Source organism: Quercus suber, unplaced genomic scaffold, assembly GCF_002906115.3.
Source record: "Quercus suber isolate HL8 unplaced genomic scaffold, Cork oak 2.0 scaffold_168, whole genome shotgun sequence".
Classification (NCBI taxonomy): Eukaryota; Viridiplantae; Streptophyta; class Magnoliopsida; order Fagales; family Fagaceae; genus Quercus; species Quercus suber.
Genome location: NW_027069628.1, coordinates 782,860 through 802,553, shown reverse-complemented (window position 1 = coordinate 802,553; position 19,694 = coordinate 782,860). Strand labels below are relative to the sequence as shown.

At 32.6% G+C, this 19,694-nt stretch overlaps 2 protein-coding genes across 4 annotated transcripts; both read left to right on the top strand.

The window, feature by feature from the left end:
• Positions 1–6,309: 6,309 nt before the first annotated feature.
• LOC136069411 (auxin-induced in root cultures protein 12-like) lies at positions 6,310–8,545 on the top strand. Its single transcript, XM_065777916.1, has 2 exons — positions 6,310–6,874; positions 8,505–8,545. Exons 1-2 carry the CDS (start codon positions 6,310–6,312, stop codon positions 8,543–8,545), a joined length of 606 nt encoding a protein of 201 aa, XP_065633988.1.
• A 182-nt stretch (positions 8,546–8,727) lies between these two features.
• On the top strand, positions 8,728–15,158 carry LOC111994179 (lysM domain receptor-like kinase 3). Of its 3 annotated transcripts, none has more exons than XM_065777904.1 (10): positions 8,728–8,842; positions 8,974–9,463; positions 10,355–10,485; positions 10,873–10,962; positions 12,873–12,966; positions 13,053–13,204; positions 13,269–13,360; positions 13,744–13,882; positions 13,983–14,081; positions 14,308–15,158. In XM_065777904.1, the coding sequence occupies exons 2-10, from the start codon at positions 9,292–9,294 to the stop codon at positions 14,479–14,481; spliced, it is 1,143 nt and encodes a 380-aa protein (XP_065633976.1). In that variant the 5' UTR covers positions 8,728–8,842; positions 8,974–9,291; the 3' UTR covers positions 14,482–15,158. The 3 variants fall into 3 exon arrangements, with proteins under 3 accessions (XP_065633976.1, XP_065633977.1, XP_065633978.1); XM_065777905.1 differs by having other exon boundaries at positions 8,738–8,842; positions 8,979–9,463; XM_065777906.1 differs by lacking the exon at positions 8,728–8,842 and having other exon boundaries at positions 9,350–9,463; positions 10,281–10,485.
• Positions 15,159–19,694: the final 4,536 nt, after the last annotated feature.

Here is a 19,694-nt window from a genome sequence, read left to right as displayed (position 1 = left end):
ATCACTTGATATTAAACTTAGAGAATAGGTGGACTTCTCAAACTATATTCTTAGTGTTTTAAGAAATAAATACTATTTAAAGTTTCTTTTACTTCAACTAAGCCTTAATTCTATTTCCCGTATGAGTTCATAGATGTCCATATTACAAAAGAAATCTACAGCTTTGTGAAAATTAAATATGAGAGTGTGAAAGACATTCAAAATTATATTTTACACTCAAAATCAGTTATCAATCAATTATAATCTAGCCTAACAATTAAACTAGCCTTTGAGCACGCACGACTCTTCTATTCTTTTGGGGAAACGTTGATAATTTGTAGCAATTATAATTTGGGATTATTATATTTTTCAACCACAAAAAAACCTAGGAGTGTGATGAGTATTATGCGTTTGTGGGTGAAATAATTTTTTCATCACACCCCTAGGTTTTCATCACACTCCTAGGTTTTTTTTTTTTTTTTTTTTTTTTTTTTTTTTTTTTTGTGGTTGAAAAATATAGTAATCCCAAATTATAATTACAACAAATTATTAACCTTTACCCAAAGGATTAATAGTTTGTATCCATTAGAGATTGGGTTACTACATTTTTCAATCATAAAAATACCTAGGAGTGTGATGATTGTTATGCATTTGTACCAAATATTAAAATTATTAACATTTTTCCATGCATAATATTCATCACACCCCTAGGTATTTTTGTGATTGAAAAATGTAGTAACCCAATTTCTAATGGATACAAATTATTAATCTTTACCAAAAAAAATAGAAGAGTCTCTGAGCACCCGCGTGAGCGCATGCTCAGAGGCTTGTAGATACTAAGTATAATTCAATAATTTAAGAATTTGATTGTGATAGTTATCTATGTATTTAATTTGGAAATCGTACTAGATGTTATTTTTAAGATTTTATAAATTTGATTAGGTTAGTTAAACAAAATATTTATTGTAGATATCGTATCATATACTATATAATAAAAGTTGGGTTTAGAAGTCGTGATTGCACCAAGTGGCTTTACCAAAATGTGGATTTTTGTTTTAGATTTTTAAAAAATAGATATAATTTTTTTTGTTCTTTCTTCTTTTCCTATAATTTCTAAGTTGATAAAATCTTAATTGATTACAATCCAATTCTTTATCTAATCCATTTCTTATTATAATTTATAAGTTGATGAAAAAAAAATATCAATTACAATCCAAAATCTTCAACTAATTCTTTTTTTTTAATTATATTACTGCACACACAAAAAAACCAACAAATGTCCAAATGTTTCTGTTCAAACCTAAGTGCAACGTGCTGCTTAACTTGGTTGGCTTGCATTACTGCATACATTCGCTTGGAGTGCCGGTATTTACTCCTTGGCATTTCCATTCTTCTAGATTGTTTAATTTCTATGTAATACTTATATGTATATTATCAGATATACGAACATTTGGTAATGTAAAGAAAATTAAGGGTATTTAACTTTGTAATGAGAAAAACAAAGAAGATTTCTTTTTATCCAAAACACTAATGATGTGGGACAAAATGGGCTTTTGCCCTTTTTGGGCAAATTAATTAACTTTATACTCCCTTTCCCAAACTAAGTAGGAAAATGCTACCCTTTTAAAACTCGATTTATCATAAATCGAGTTAGGCTCTATAGTGGCATTTTAAGGGACCTATAGTGACGTTTTTTAACTCGACCTCAATGAAATCAAGTTATAGGTAAAAAAAAATTGTCTATAACTCGATTTCTTTGAAGTTGAGTTAAAAAATGTCACTATAGGTCTTAAAAAGTCACTATAGGCTCATTAAAATGCCACTATAGGGCTTCAATTTATTTTTCTAACTCAATTTATCATAAATCGAGTTTTAAAAGAGGGGTATTTCCCTCCTTAGGTTAGAAAAGAGGGTATAAAGCTAATTAATTTGCCCGAAAAGGGCAAAAGCCCATTTTGTCCTAACAATGTGTTAATTCAAATTAAAAAGAAATAAGTAAACGTGAATGATGGCAATTAGGAAATAGGATAGATTTTTTATTTTTTTAGTTATAATCAGCTTAATAAAAGTTTAAAGTTATTTGAAGAAGAAGAAGTTAAACTCAACATAACTTTATCCATATAAAATCCTATTCAACTAACATTAGACTTTTTGTTAATATCAATTTCTTTAATGTGGAGTGTGTATGTGTGTGTGTATATATACATATATATCAATGTTCTCAAGGTTGATTCTTATGGTGCTAAATTCCCTGCTTTGCTTCACTTCATTAAGTGTTATAAGGTCCCTTGGATCTTAAAATGGCAATATGATAAGGAAGGCGATGTTCTCACTCACCATTGGTATGTTATATGGTGGGATAAGTTTCCCCACCCACAAGAAGTTATTGACAATGTCACCAGAGATTTCCTATCTCCCAATGCTCTACCTATTGCTAAAGATCATTCACTAGTGCAAATAGCTGAACTAGCCAATGCACTTGTTACTACATCCACCAAAACTATTAAGTCCTCTGCTAAGTCTAAAAAGAAGAGTTCTCTTGATGACATCCGCAAGGACCCTAATGCTCTATATGCCCTACTCAAGTTAAAATGGAAGGAGGAAGAAGCTACTGATAACCATGATTCATAAGGTGAATTGTCCTCTGAAGCATCTGTTGCAAACAACCCATACTTCCCTTACAATCAGGAGCTGTTTGGTCATGATATGAAGAAGACACTCCTGATTTAGTAGAAAATCGAAAATTGATTTTCCTATTTGTCTGGCTTACACAACAGCCAAAATGCTACAATGTTTACCCCTGGTAAGGTCCCGATTGTTGCACTGCTTGCTCCCTACGAGGGAATATTCTGCTACTTTTGGATACTTTTGATAAAGCTCCAAACTACCGTTTTGCCTGATCCTCAAAAGAAATTAATGATGATTGTTGTCGCTTTGCTACTTTTGGCACAAGATGCCAAACTAATAAAGACCGGTTCTTTGAACTAAAGCTCCAGATTTTGCTCACAAACCTGTTGTGAATAGTGAAAAAAGTCACTATTCACTGTTTAAAATATGTTTTTTCTACCTATATAAGGGGGGATGTCCCTTATGTTAAAACCATAATTTTCTTTAGAGCTCTCTTTAGGATTTTCCTCTAGAATTCTCCCTACTTCACTTGTTATTCAAAATATTTCATGTTTACAAATATTGTAACTAGAACTAGTTTCAAGCTTTGTTGCTAAACCTGTTGAAATCCTGTAACTACTATACTGTTGTAAGTATTTAAATCTATTTTCAATATTAACTACTTTCAGTTTATTGTTTAATATACTTGCACTACCGCCTTCTTGGCTGGTTCTACTTTGATTATCTTATTTTCCATCTATTATTACCATGATTCCGCCTTCAACGCTATGTTCTGCCCCCTTTGTATGCTTTTTCTACCTATATAAGGGGGGATGTCCCTTATGTTAAAAACCAGAATTTTCTTTAGAATTTCCTTTCGAGCTCTCTTTAGGATTTTCCTCTAGAATTCTCCCTACTTCACTTGTTATTCAAAATATTTCCTGTTTACAAATCTTGTAACTAGAACTAGTTTCAAGCTTTATTGCTAAACTTGTTTGCTCCCAAAGTGTTCTTCCCAATCAGCTTGTTCTTGGATGTCACTAAGATCATTTGAATTAGCAGGATCAGGAACAACAGTTGTAATAAGTATCTTGAAATATTTGAACCAGAGATCAAAAGATCTGAACATAGCCTTGCTCTCCAAAATACAAAATTGTATTTCAGCTAGCGAGTTGGCAATAGCACTTCTTAATAGAGATTGGGTCTTAAGACTCAACCTAGCATAATCAGTGCCCATTATAGTCTTTTTATCCTTTGAATGGATATCCTCTTTGCCCAAGAGTTGACTTATGTAGGCTTCATTTATGGCAGTAGTATTAATCGGGATTTCCAGTGCTTGGAAGGTTTTTTGGAAATGGGTGTGGTGTTTTAGGGTGAAAGCAGCATGGAGGTTGTCAAGGATAAATTTAATAGAATTTGGTAGTTCTGTGTAAGTTCCATTGTGGAATTTCAAACTCCTAGACAAAACTCCGTACAAAGCAATAACCATGTCACCACTAGAATATGTCACCTTTGTCAGGACAAATTCCTGAAGGGATTGTGATCCTTTTGGGTTAACCATGGAGGATACGCCTTCATGCATTACAAAAGGAAGTCCTGCTAAACCCCTTTTGTCTTGAGAATAGCCCTGTGCATGTGCTTTTCCCTTGTTCTTCCTTTTTGCCAAGGAAGTCATACTATTCCACCTACTGGCGGTATGAATATCTTTAATCCACTTACTTATAGTATTTATATCAGCAGTGTGCTCCTTTTCCTGCCAAAAGGTATTAGAAAAGATAGAACAAAAATCCATTAATTGATTAGCTCGAATCATATATAAGCAAATCATGATTTCTAGAACATAAATTTCATTTTCAGTAGTTTTAGTAGGAATGTTCTTCCCATTGAAATCTTTAACATTAAATATATATATATATATATATCAAATAATTTATAATAAATACCTACTATATGGTTCTTTTCTTTTTCTCTATTCTTCTTTTCTTTTACTTACAACCTTGCAAGTATGTATCAGTTTACTTTAATTATTTTTCCATTAAATTGAATAAGTTTTGAGTATTTTTTTTTCTTTTGTTTAACCTAATTTGCTTAAGTTTTATCCAATTTATATGATTATTGTTTGAGAATCAATTATTAGATATGCTTAGACATGATTTTTAAAATTATTTTATGTTTTATGACATGGATTCCAATGGTGATATGTTGCTTTCATCCTCTCAATTTTGATTTAGAGAACAACCTTATTTTTTGCTTATTATTAAGTACGTCTTGATATAAATTTGATGATAAATTGTTCAAAAACATTTGATTTTTTTTTTCAATTGAAATAGCTTTGGCTAAATATTAGAGTTGTACACTTTGATCTATAGAAGAAGGCCATCTATCCATTTAGTTTTTTTATTTTATTTTTATAAATCATTAAATATGGCCTGACATGATTTTTATCAATCATTAAATTTTCTAATAAAGAAAATTGACAAACAAGAACGAGGATACACTAGAAATATAGTCTACAAAGAGGTATTCAACAAAGATACAAAATTCTTATTAGAGCACAATTAATATATTACAAAATAATAATTTTTTATTTAGGTGTTATCATTTTATAATAACACCTAAACAATTATCTTTTTTATTATAATAATTATTTATTTTGTAATTGTTTATCAGATAAAATATATATTCTGTAAATTTATGCTAAAACTGTGCCATGCACGACTTTTAGGGGTCTGTTTGGATATCGTTTATTGCTAAAAATTAAAAACTAAAAATATTATAATGAAATAATTTTTAAATGTGTGAATAGTACCGTGGGGCCCAGTTTTAAAGTTAAATTTTCTAAAAAAATTAGTTTACGGGACTCGTGAACGATGCACAGGACCCACTAAAAAAAAGCGCCGCTGAAAAGCGCAAAACGCGCTTTCCAAATGCACGCCTAGTTTAAGAGTCCATTTGGATACAACTTATTTGGCTAAAACTGAAAACAATGTAGTAAAATAATTTTTAAATGTGTGAATAGTGTCGTAGGACCCATTTAAATTTTTTTTTTTAATAAAGTGGTTGTGGTCCCATGAACAGTGCATAATGTCTCTTGCACAATATAATCTGCGTGCATGAACAGTGCATAACAGTCTCATGAACAGTGCAAGAGGCGCTAAAAAAAAAAAGAAAAAAACAAACAAACAAACGCAGGGTTTTAAACGTGCATCCAAACGCTCACTAATAAATATAAATTTGCGCATCCGAAATGCACGTCTAATTTAAATCAAGGGAGACAACTTTGTACCGTATCATAAATGTGTACCCTCTTCTCTCATATGAATGATGAGTCCTACTAATTAAATTTATGGTTGGAACAATCATTAATATGAATGAAAAAAAAAAAATTATGGTGGAGGACCTAATAATTTTCCGTTAAAAGCTAGTCTCTGGTTTAAAAAAAAGGAAGGCAAAAATAAAAAAGCGCGTCCGAAGACCATTGACGAGAACCTTACAAAATCACTGCTCATGGACTCATAATTTCTTTTTGATAGTGATCAAGTACACAAAGTTTACCCCCATCAAAAAAAAAAAAAAAAGGTACACAAAGTTTAAAAGTACTGTAATAAAATTCAAATAATAATTCATGTTTGTTCGTTATCATATCAATACTTTCTAAATTCTAAAGTAAGAAAAGAAAAAAAAAAAAAATACAAGTTTATGGGTAGGCTTGTAATGTTGGGGATGCGGGTGGTGGCAGTGGTGGTGCTAGGTTTGGTAGTCTCACCTAGTGAGTCACTGACCTGCTCATCACAGAAATTCACAAACAAGGTTTACGCCAACTGCACCGATCTTCCATACCTGGGTGCCTATCTACACTGGAATTACAATGCCTCCACTGCCACACTGTCCATAGCCTTCCTGGCCGAACCACCCCAAGCCGATGGCTGGGTGGCGTGGGCCATCAATCCCTCATCCACCAAGATGCCTGGATCCCAGGCCCTGCTGGCCTTCAAACCCAACGGCTCCATCCCGACCGTAAAAACCTACGACATCAGTTCCTACAACTTGTCGTCGTCCGGGACCAAGCTGTCGTACGATGTGTCGGACCTCAGCTCCTGGTTTTCCGACTCGACTATCATGATCTTCGCCACATGGAGGCTCCCGGAGAAGACTGAGAAGGTGAACCATGTTTGGCAAGTGGGTCCCGTTAGTCAAGGAGTCCCTGGGCCCCACTTATTAAAACGTGATAACCATCTATCCAGTGGGGTTCTACAACTTCTGCCGTCGTCGGGTTCTACTTCTACAGGTACGGCTGCTTTCTTTTTTTTAATTTTTTTTAATTTTAAGTAACAATATAATTTAAGTAACAAAAAGTAGATGTAAGACCTAACGTAATTTTAGTAGAAGTAAGAAATAATATCCACTAGAATTGAATGTAAGTTTATACAATACATTTAATTATAAATCTATAGTTATCTCACATAGTACACTACTTACTAACGTGACCCCATACAGCTTCAAATTCATGAACTCAGGCCGACTCAATGTATTATGAGGCCTAAAGTGAAAAATTTTAGTGGGCTTTTTCAATTCTAAATATTAATTAAATACTATTTATTTGATTTTCTATTTTATATACACTTTTTTGTATTAAAACAATTCTTGTTTTTTGAGATGTAAAATTGCTAATTAAGTTTTTGTATTTAAGTTTTATTTACATCTCTTTCACAAGTTGTTAAGAAACTTTTGTCAATAATTATTCAGCACATTCATAATAATTTTTATTGGTGGAATAGTTTATAGTTTCAATTAAGTTGGATTTCTACTATCTCAATATTTTGGGAGCATTAGAACTCTTTTAAATGTTTTTTTTTTTTTTTTGGGGTACAAGTGCGGCTTGCCTTGAGCCTGCCTTGCATGGATTCTTCTATTTTTGGACTTTGTTGAACTTGAACTTCTCGCTCACAATTTCAAGTACCCATTTGAGGATTCACACTAGCAACTTTAATGTAACCAGATTTTAGCAACTTCACCTTGATCATTGGATCTTTAGAACTTTGAACTTGGATCTCTAGTTGATGCTTGACAAGAGCTTGAAAAATCTCTAATGCTTGTGTAGAATACACGACTCTCAAACAGTCTATAAAAACTTGTCCTAGATTGCTTTTATACCTGGTTTGAAAACCAAGAACCCTAGATCAAAAAAGTTGGCTGAAATGAATTGGAAACCTGATTTTACACGAATCTCTATTAATTGAGATCTTGTTTCGATCGATCGAGTCTAGTGAATCTTGATTGGTTGAGTAGGGATCGAGCTGGTGTCGAGATTCCAGAAACTTGGGTCTTCTTGGGTAGAACCTTGGTCTTGTCTTGGACTTGAACATACTTCAAAATACACTCAAGACACGCTAAGATTCCCTAAGTTGATTACAAATGGTCACGGTTTCCCAACCTAGTCCTATGGACTCAATAACATGTGTATCCCATAGATTTAGATTAGGTTTCCTATGTCTTTGACTTAACATAACATCCCATTAATCTAGGCTTGGTTTCCTCTGTCCGATCATAACACCATCTGAGATGGAATACGTACCACTTCCACTTTACACACATGTTGGCTTTACAAGCTATGTCACTTTCAACAGACAAGGAGTACATTAAGTATTTCCATATTCCAAAAAACTGAGTATATTTTCCCGTAAAATTATTAGAAGTGCATTTATTTGTTGATATCTTTTGATGATGCTACTGAGTTACCTTCTTGTGCATTAGAATTTAAAGCATGCAGGTTAAAAATTTAGGCTTCAATATCTACTCTATGTGTGTATCCTTTATCAGTAGAAATATGGTTTTGCTCTTCAAAGCATCTCATGACTGCATAGTAGAAGCATTACTGGCAATCATTCTAAAGTTTTGGCTTTTCTTTTATTTTGCAGATCAAAACGGAACATTTCCACCAGCACCAGCACCACAGTAATTCAAACCATCTAGCCAAGCTCTCAGTTTGAAATGAATGTTATATTTTGCTTTATGCTTCAAACACTTCCAGGTGACTAACAATTACATAACATCCCCCCCCCCCCCCCCCCCCTCTCTCTTTTGCAGAACAGGTGGTGGAGATTTCTTCTCTGAGATATCTACTCAATTTGTGTATCATTTATAATTAGCAAGCCAATATGGTTTTGCTCTACAAAGCATCTCACGTCTGCATAGTTCTAAACTTTTGGCTTTATTTTTATTTTGCAGATCAAAATGGAACATTTCCACCGCTACAGTAAGTCTTGCCATCTAGACGTGCTCTCAGATTGAAATAACTGTTATATTATTGCTTTATGCTTCAAAAACTCCTTCAAGTTGACTAACAATTACTTAAAATTTTCCATTTTTTCCCCCTCTCTTTTGCAGCACAGGTGGTTGAGTCTTCTCTTGAAAATTTCTTCAGTGTTTCTTATCTGTTCTCCCTTTTGCTGCATGGGGTCAAAAGTTATATGCCAAATATGGGCTTTAGTGTTATTTATGATAAAGTACCACTTATTTCAAAAGTTTAAGCTAGGCATAGGATTTCAGTTCAGAATCAGTTACTCTAATATAAACTACCATTAGATCCAAAAATTTAAGTTGATAGAAATGGTGAATTTAATCAAGTAACTGTTATTCCAATAATTTCAAGCTTACATTGCGGTGGCATTTTAAGAAGGTATTTCAAGTGGAGCCATTGCTGGCATGTCTATAGCAGCAGTTGCTGGCATGTCTATAGCAGCAGTTGCTGGAGCATCTATTTTGGCATTTTGTCTGTATGTGGGGGTATATGGAAGGAAGAAGAAGAAGAAGGAGGTTGTGGAGACATCAACTCTCCTTGCAGTATCCCAACACCAGCATGTTCAACATAGACATGGTAATATTTATGCTTTGGTGAGCCATCTTATTGATTTTAATTATTTTAAGAGAGACATTTAAATTTGAAATAATAATTTGGTAAGTGTCACTCATTTCTATATGAATAATGGTAAGAGTTAACTATCATGAGTTGCAAAACTTATTTTTGGATCATGCCTTTTCTCTGCATATTTTTCCATGCTTTGATTTTTCATTTATTGCATATATTTTATATCTCAAATTATGAGAATTATGAATTTGGATGAATAGATACTTCTTGAGCAGCATCATAAGACCCATAAAGAAATTTTCAATGAAGAGAGTTTACACCTTCATTTTATAGCACATTGGATGTGTTGAAGCATAGTCTTGGGTATTGCCTCCATGCATGAAACATGCACCCCATTTACCATATGCATCCAACCCACAATTGTGTTTCTAATAAAGCCTGATAATAAGGCATGCCTCAAGATGTTGACCTCAAATGCCTTCAAAAGCAGAGCCAAACAACAAAAATAGGTGACTCTCCCTCGGTGCGTATTGCTTTATTGCTTTCTTGGCTACCACCTCTTGCCTAGGACTTACTGGCGGCAATATGGGTTAGAAATGGTGAAGCTACTCTTTGTGGCTATGATTAGAGCAAGTTTAGTAACATCATTTGACAGCCTTGCTAACTCATCTGTTATTGGGTCAAACTATTTGTAAGGTTCCAATAGGAAAGCACTTAAAAATTGCAAAAGGGTGTACCATTTGCATCATTTGCAAGCTCATGTTTCTCTCACATTTTTCCAAAATTTATAATCACATATAATGAGTTTTTTCTTGCAATGACATAGCTTTTGTACACAATTCCAAAAGAAAGCTTCAGAATTGGTTTCTTTTACTGGTGCTCCTTCGTCACGGCTCACAGGTATTACCATGGACAAATCTGTTGAGTTCTCATATGAAGAGCTTGCAAAAGCTACTGATGACTTCAGCCTGGATAATAAGATTGGGCAAGGTGGCTTTGGATCTGTTTACTATGCAGAATTACGAGGAGAGGTTTGTTGAATCTTACATTGTTGTCTGGCTGTCATACTTCAGAATCTGATTCCTATATACATTCAAACCATGATGTAACATGAGCCTTCTTGGTTTGAAAGCACCATAGTAAGAGCAAAAGGTCCACCACATCTCTGAAGTCACATAAAATCTAACGGCATTTAGACATCCATACTGTCAGAACTTTAGAATCTAATCATAAAAATTTAAACCGTTGTATGTCATAGCAGTCCTCTTTGAGAATTCAAAAACCATGTAATTTTTTCACATTTACTCCAACACCATGATAAACTACAACTTATTCCTAAATCTTAAGCTGTTAAGAAATGATAAATTTAAGCATTTAAAATTTATTCTAACAGACTCTTTCGTCCTACTATCATGCAGAAAGCTGCAATTAAGAAGATGGATATGCAAGCATCTGAAGAATTTATTTCTGAACTGAAGGTTTTAACTAAAGTTCATCACTTGAACCTGGTAATATGCTTTCCCTGTAATTTTATTCTCTACTTCAATTTATTTTGGTAGATTTCAAATTCAAAATAAATCCTACTGATGGCTTGGGCATTATGCCAACATGGTTAGAGACTGGGAGCAGATTGTACATTAGAAAACTCAGTCAGAATCCTCTAGCTGATGGATTTTTCCCTTGTCCAATCATATTGTTGTTGGAAAAACTAGTTTTGCATCTCATACAAAACCCACAGTAAAAGCAACACAAGGATCTACTTCATTCATGAGAGATAACATGTAGTCTTAAATTCTAGAACAAAGAAGAAAAAGCGTACCTTAGTGTAGTAAAATTCAAAAACAAGACTTGAGAATACCTTCAATCTTCATTGCAATTCCACAGTGTCCAAGATGAGTAGTTTCTCAATTAGTTTTTACGTACGTTAATTTTCCTTTAGAAAAGTGAATTCCAAAAAAAACTTGTACAGAAAAAATGTTTTCTCTTCTTTTAATCATACGTACGTTTTATCTGATTTGGCAGTTACTTTATTTAATAGCTTGTATTAAATAAATAAATGATTATCTAATTGGGTAGCCTTTTAGGCTAGCCCAATTGGGCTTAAGTGTGTGGCTTGGGATAGGACCAAAGGGACTAATAAGACTCTTAACTCCAATGGGCCTCCGACTTATCTGTCAACTCTTAATAAACTCAAAATTACTATTAATTATATAACAAGTACTACTATAGAAATATAATTGCATTCGAAGCCTTATTAATAAATTATATTCCAAGACTCTAATATGATATCATTTGACACCTCCATAAAACATCCATAGTGAATAAAGTTATAATAAACTGTCATCTTGTAAACAACTATTTTATTCCTTGAGTACCCAGTTTAATATTTTAGTTATTCATATTTATGAAATCTAATTTCATAAAATATGAACTTTAGTAATTCTTTACTAAAGTGGCCGGCCCTAAATAACCAGTTTCATTAAACTAATCTCAATGGGATATTTCGCGTCTCTATAGAAAGAGATTATGGATTCCATCTTGAGAATATGTATTCCCTCAACACTACGTGTGATTACCTAATATATTGAGGTTTTGACCGTGAAACTAGATCTCAATCCTGATATATCAAAGTAACCTAAATTTCTTGTTCGGGTTCACTATCCTCTCAGGATTGAGAGTCTATGAAATTAGAAGTCATGAGATTAATTATTTAGGTGACAGTTGTTAATTGAATAATTAATTTCACAGCGTTCCAGATCAATATGTCTTACACACTTAAGATATATCAACACATCAATTAGAAGCCTCCACTTCTATAATCAAGACAAACTATCTTAGTTGATACTTTATAGTCTTTGCAGATGAAATGCCTAATTTCATTACTAACTACGAACTATATTTTGAGTTTACAAGGAACTTGTGATTTATGTTTTCTGTAACTAAGTCGCATACAATGCATTTCTAGGACTATGATAATGTCTCATTAGTTCATTTATAAATAGCCTCATATAATTGAACAATTTAATTATTTATAACATGCCAATAAATTGGATTTTAGGGCATAAATTCTAATAATTGTAACTAGTTATTGATGATTAATATTCTAAGTAAATGTATATGACAAGCATAAGTACTTGGCTTACTTTATTATTCGTATTTCATCGGTTGTTAGAGGCTTGTACAATTTTCTAAGCTCTTTGGCATAATGCTCTTTGATATGACACTTTGCTCAGGAGTCAGGAGAAAAGCTGGCTTCAGATTTTGGTATATACATAACTATTAGGAACTTTTTGTCAAACCAGTATTTGCTTTCTGTGAGTGCTTAGCTAATATCAAGTTGCCGATTTTGCCCAACTAACAGTTGCATCGTTCAATTATCTTAAGGTGACTATTTGTTTCTATGTTAAACTTCATGCAGGTTCGCTTAATAGGATATTGCGTTGAGGGCTCCTTTTTCCTAGTTTATGAGTATATCGAGAATGGCAATTTAAGTCAACATCTGCACAGCTCAGGTGAAAATGAAAATGCATCTGCTTACTCAACATCTCATTTCTATTAATGTATGTTCATGACTGCATATTGTATCTTTGGTTTTCAGGAAGGGATCCATTGCCATGGTCTACTAGAGTGAAAATTGCATTGGATTCTGCAAGAGGACTTGAATACATCCATGAGAATACCGTTCCAGTCTACATCCACCATGATATTAAATCGGCAAATATACTGATAGACAAGAACTTCCAGGGAAAAGTATGCTTGTTTTGACATAGTAGGCCTGACATCATTGTCATTATTCTAAAATTTTTGGGTACAGGTTGCAGATTTTGGGCTAACAAAATTGACTGAATATGGAAGTGCTTCGCTGTACACACGTCTTGTGGGTACATTTGGATTCATGGCTCCAGAGTAAGAATTTCCTAATCTTTTTTTTTTTTTTTTTTCAATGTTTCATTTCATTTATTTGTTTACTCTTTTGAAACAGAAAATTTTCATTTGCACATTATAAAGTAGCGAAATTTGTATTACATATCCATGTTTGAGTTATTTTTCTAATTTTATTTACTTACGTTCTTGAACCTTTCTTGCTAAATGCTAATTTTGAAGACATGGTAGGTAGCTTTTTCTCATCTGTGTTTAGTTGCAAGGATTGCTTTGTCCATCATTATATGGACCATACAAAGAATAAGGAGCAGTATCTATTACACAATTCTCTAGATTTTTTTTTTTTTTTTTTTCGGAGGGGGGTAAAAAAAAAAAAGGTTAAACTAAATGCAAAATTTTGTGTGCAGATATGCTCAATTTGGTAAGATTTCCCCGAAGATAGATGTATATGCTTTTGGAGTTGTCCTCTATGAACTAATATCAGGCAAGGAAGCTATGTTCAAGGCAGATGAATATGTTCCTGAATCAATAGGACTTGTTGCTTTGGTTGTTTTCTCTGCCCTTCCTCTGCTTACTATTTTTGAATGTAGTTCAAGAATTGCTTATTTGAGAATTTACCCAAATTTTATCTATTGATATGATGCAGTTTGAAGATGTGCTTAGCCAGCCTGACCCAGAAGAAGATCTTCATAAACTTGTGGACCCTAGACTTGGTGATGATTACCCATTTGACTCTGTCCAGAAGGTGATTTCTCATTCACAATAAGCATGCAAATTATGGACTATTAGTCTTATTTCTACGAAGAGTCTTATAGCTTAGTGGCATAGCATTCTCTCCTTTATTAGGAATACCAAGATTTGAATCCACCTCCCTATTGTTGTAAGTTTTAACTATTGAGTTATCAACAACAACAACAACAACAACAAAAAATCTTATTTCTAAAAAGCTTTTATGGCTGATTTGGCTGCAGCTGGTCCAGCTAGCCAAAGCTTGTACACAAGAAAATCCTCAACTAAGGCCAAGCATGAGGTCTATAGTGGTTGCACTAATGTCGCTTTCATCTTCAACTGAGGATTGGGATTTTGGTTCTTCCTATGAAAATCCTGCTGTAGTCCATCTAATGTCTGGAAGAGGTAGCTCATGAAGCCTCGTTCTAAATTGGTGATGCATGCCTTGAAAAGTGACCTCATGAAAAAAAAGTCGCAACAATTCTTTTGGATATGTTCATCATCTGTAAATTCTGTTGCAAAGTACCCTAGGAGATTTGAAAGGTGGAAGAAATGTAGATATTGTGTGGTAGTTTACGTCAATTTGTTTTCAGTCTCTTAAAATTTGCTATGCGACCATTCATTGCGAGTGTTTTACCTGGTGTTTGTATGTCTTTGCTTGGCATGTTAATCCATGTTGAGGCATAGAAATGTTTCAGCTTCTACCTGAATGGTTCCATTCTTTCGAATATCTGAATCTATGCATCTGGTCCATTGGTTGCATTGAGAATTAAGCATTAGTTTGGAGGAAACCAACAGGCAGACACATATGAAGGAAATGTTCGATCAGCCACAATAAAATTTAGAGGCATCATATGTAATACAACGTAGGACTTCCATGTATATGTGTCAGCTCCTATGGATAACTGTACCATGCTATGACAAAGGATTTGTATCAGAAATCTTACATACAACAAGATCAAAGAGAAACTTTTAAAGACTTTCGATTTTGTTGCCGCAGCTGATATATATTGTCCGTTTCATTTCTTGTATCCAAACTCCAGAGGGTTATTATTTATGTACTATTGTAAGTATAGTAACACATTGGTGTTTATGTTGTATTTCATTTTCTTTCTGGCTTTCACGCATAGACGTAGCTATAGCCTTCAAAAATTAAATTAAAATACTTCTTGCTGAGGGATTTTAGAACAACCAAAATGGCAGTCAGTCAAAATATACAAATTTATCACATTTCACAAGTAAATATGGCATATTGTTTGGTTATGACAATATGCCATCTTCACCAAAATATTGTACTTCTAGACAAGGTACTATATTTTGTAGTCTTTTTGCAATGAAACTGCGTTCATTACGTAAAATTGGAAGAAATTTGGAGGGTGACTCTGTAACATTTCCTAATAAATTTGCAGACTTAGGCTCTTTCTTTCAATATAAAAAGCTTGTCAAACTTTAAAAAGTCACCTAACCTTTGCTTGGTGCCACAATAGGTGTGTAAAATGTGTAATTAACAAGATTGTTGCTACTAATTTCAAAGTTTTGTACTTCAGCATAGCTTATTTTTTATGGTTTATTTGGCTTCAACATTAACTGAATAACAGTATAGTTGTAACTTGTAAGTTCAAAAAAGTTGAACATAAATAAACAAGTTATATAAAACAAGTTTTTAAAAAGAAAATCAAACCAAACAAGCACTCAAAATCCTTGGTCTACCTTATTATTGGTTGTTTTGTTTCCAACATGTGATCGAGAATGAGCATATCCTCTTCATTAAGTGATAAAATTATCATTCAGAACATTTCTTTTATATATATATATATATATTCCTCCTATCATTAAAAAAAAGAAAGTCTACATTCGTAAACTATACATATTTGAAAGTAGTAGTATTCAAGTAATATTTGTCATCGCTCATATGATCAATACTTTCCAAACAATGAAAATTGTAAAGATTCATTCTTCTGAGTTATGAATTCTGATTGCTTTGTCAGAAAGGGATGTAGTGTTTGTTTGGCTAGCTTATTTTTTGTCAACTTATTTTACTATTCAGCTTATTTTTACTTTATTCATGAATTTCACTACATTTTTTGGTATTATTCATAGGTCCCATTATACTATTTCAATTAACATTTACATTTATCTACAATACTTTCAGCAAAAAAATTTTAGTTTCAGCAAAATAAGTGAATCCCAAACAAACCCGTATGTGAAACAAGTGATTTTGCTAGAGTATTTTGATTTAGCCCAACTTTCCTTCTCCTATCCCTACAGGCTCAACGTTTGAATTAATGAAAGTTTTTGATTTTGATTTCAAAAGAGAAAAAGATAAGTAAGAATCAAAATTTAAACTATAAATCTAGAATGCAAAAAAAAAAAAAAAAAAAAAATAGTGTAGACAATCAATCAATATATATAGCAGAAACTTTATGTGGGAGTGCATGAGGTTCTTCCTAAGTGACACATTCTATGCAAAGAGAATTGAAATATTCTTAAATGCCACATCAGAAATAAGAATAAATGACTTTTTGTTTCATCTATTTCAATATTTCAAGACTTTTCATCCCTCACACATATACACAAAACTCTTTGCATTTTAATTCACCGTTTTCCCTTCTTGCACTTCTACCCCTTTATATATATATATATACACACACACACACACATAGCTCTTCGTGCCATCCCATGTTAAATACACATAAACCAAAACATCATCTACCTTCAATCTTTTGACGCCACCTACCTAGCTCTAACATTGTTATTTCTTCTAATCCTAACCAGTATGAGTTGGCTACAGTCAAGGAAGGGAAGCTTGAATTTTATATTGAGTGACAATGGCAATTACGATTTTAATGTTAAGGTCAGACGTTGTGAATTCATGAGTCTTGTAAATGACATGATTAAATGTGGGTGTTAAAGCATTATTTATATCTCACTTTTAAACATTATTCCAACTTTCTAATCTTTTATCTTAAAAATGATAAAAAATTCAACACTCACATTGTTACCTTATTACCTCTTTCTTAAATATATATATATATATATATACACACACACGATTACTTCTCCTATTTGAATTTCAATGCCTCTACGCGAGAGTTGTAAAAAGAAAAGGTCCAGATTTTTAGTTTCAAATAATTTCTTCCATTCACATCAACCACTAACTCACGTACAAATAACTAATTTAAATATATATATAAAAAAAAATAAAAAAAAAACAGCCGATAATTTACCAATATATATATATATATATTTTTTTTTTTGAAAACTTCCCCATCATTATCATCTAGCAGTTTCAAACTTTCAGTGTTACCTAGAAAATAAAAAATCTCGTCTCACCATCCTTATCTATTATAGCTCTCCATCTTCTTCAAAATGAACAAAAAAATTCACCAGTCTCAAAAGGATTTTCAAAGACTCATTTGATAGTTAGATAATTATATATATGAATTAGAACCCATCAAATTCAAAATTTGCCCAAGGTAATCTTTATTGTTCTTATCCTATTTTCTTTTAGTTTTGGTTCAGTTTTGATGATATGTTATAAGTTTGAATAGGACATGCTGACAATTTTCCAAACACCACGAAGGAGAAGAGATAATTGACATGAAAGTAAGGCTAGTAGAAATGTAATAGAATTTGCTTTTCTTTTTTCTTTTTTGAACTTTTCAGTCTTCATTTCATTTATTTGTTTACTCTTTTGAAACAGCAATTGTGAATTTTCACATTAGAAAATGGTGTGATTTGTCTTACATATCCATGAACAAAAAATAATTATACTGAATCATTCAAAGAATAAGGAGCAGTATCCATAAACACAACTTTAAATTGGGAAAAAAAGATCAATTAGTTTTCTCCTCCTCCTCCTCCATGGATGAGCTTAAATTGTGGACATTATATTTGGGTATATACCAAGATACCACTAATAGTGTGAAATATATTTCTAATTTCTCTCATCTATATAATATCTAAAAGCACATCAATGTAGCATTTTGGTTCATTTAGGTCCATTTCATTCCACTTCTATTCACTTAGTCCACTTCAATCTATTCAGTCCATTTTAGTCTAATTCAGTCCACTTTGGTCCATTTTGCTTCCCTTCAATCTAAATTGGTTCACTTTGGTCCAGTTCGGTCCACTTCGTTTCCCTTTTTTCCATTTAGGTGCACTTTGGTTCATTTGGTTCATTCTAGACTAATTGAGCCTTAAATTGATCCTTTTGTAGTTTGGCTTACTTAGTTTTATGCTCAAAATTATTTCTTTCTTTTTTCTTCTTAATTTTTAGGTTGAAAAGTATAAATTTTATTTCATTGGGCCAAACTCTTTAGTTTAGGACAAAAACATTAGAGATATAGGCCCTAAAAAATAAAAAATGATAAATATTTGTAAGATTACCTTAAAATTCAATTTTCAATAATATTGGCATCATACTTATATTTGGAAAGAAAAATAAATACTAAAATTCTAAACTTTTATAATAATCTATATATATATATATATATATAACTGAAGCTTCTGAAACTTCCATAATTTTTCACGTCAGTACAATATTAAAAAAAAAACTAATTAAAAAACATTCCTTTAAAAACTCCAAAAAAACCCTACGTGAACCACACAACCAGCGGCTGTATCTCCATCTGAAGCAGCATATCTGAAGCAGTATTATCGCTAAAAGTTTGTCCTCTGATGATCGCTCCACTCATGCGCTTGCACAGACATACAACCTAACTTCTGATATATGAGAGCTTCTTTTAACGCAATAGACCAAACTAGACATGGTAACTCATGATATTGATAGTTATCTTTATATATATATCCTTTTGGAGCAACATTATTGACGTTATTGGAAACTCATATGACTAATAGTTCTCTTCAAGAAGATTATGGTTCTGATCATGGGGATTTGTTATTAGTGCAGTGAAGGTTGATCTCTATTGAGTAGTCACAAAAAAAAAAAAAAAAAAAAAAAAAAGTTTCAATAAATTCTAGGATTATAATCTTCTGATTCTTAATGCCTTTTGGAACATCCAACGGTCATGGATTATTCTTTTGACGGTACAACCACTGGCTTCACAAATTTACACCTCATTAGAATTTATTTTAGGAGTTATTAGAGAGACTCATGTTAGGATTAGGATTTATTAGAGAGACTCAAGTTTGAATTACGATTTCTGTTATTTGGGTTATCGGTTTAGGATTGTCTATTTGAAAAAACGAAGTTCTTTTTAGGGTTTAATCTATTGTAGAATTATAGTTTCTCACATTGTTTGGCTCGGGTTACATTGCAGTTGATGATAAGTATATTTGAATGTATGTATGTATGCTTTGGGCTAGCTGATACTAGATTATTATGTGATTTTGGCAGGGTTTTATTGATTTTTGTTGATAAGGCTTTGGGAGAAAAAAATTTCTATTATAATAGTGTTCTTTTTCTTAGACTTCAAATCCTACATGAAGCAAAAGTCTCTAAAAAACCAAGAAAACAAACACATCTTCAATGTTGTTCTCTTGCTACCACAATACCAGTGTCTCCACTACTGCTATGGCTATTTTCAATAGGGGTAACCAATCTTTTTGTTATATTTCTATATTGTGAAGTTATATATTCTTTTGTTTTGATTCAATGATTTCTAGG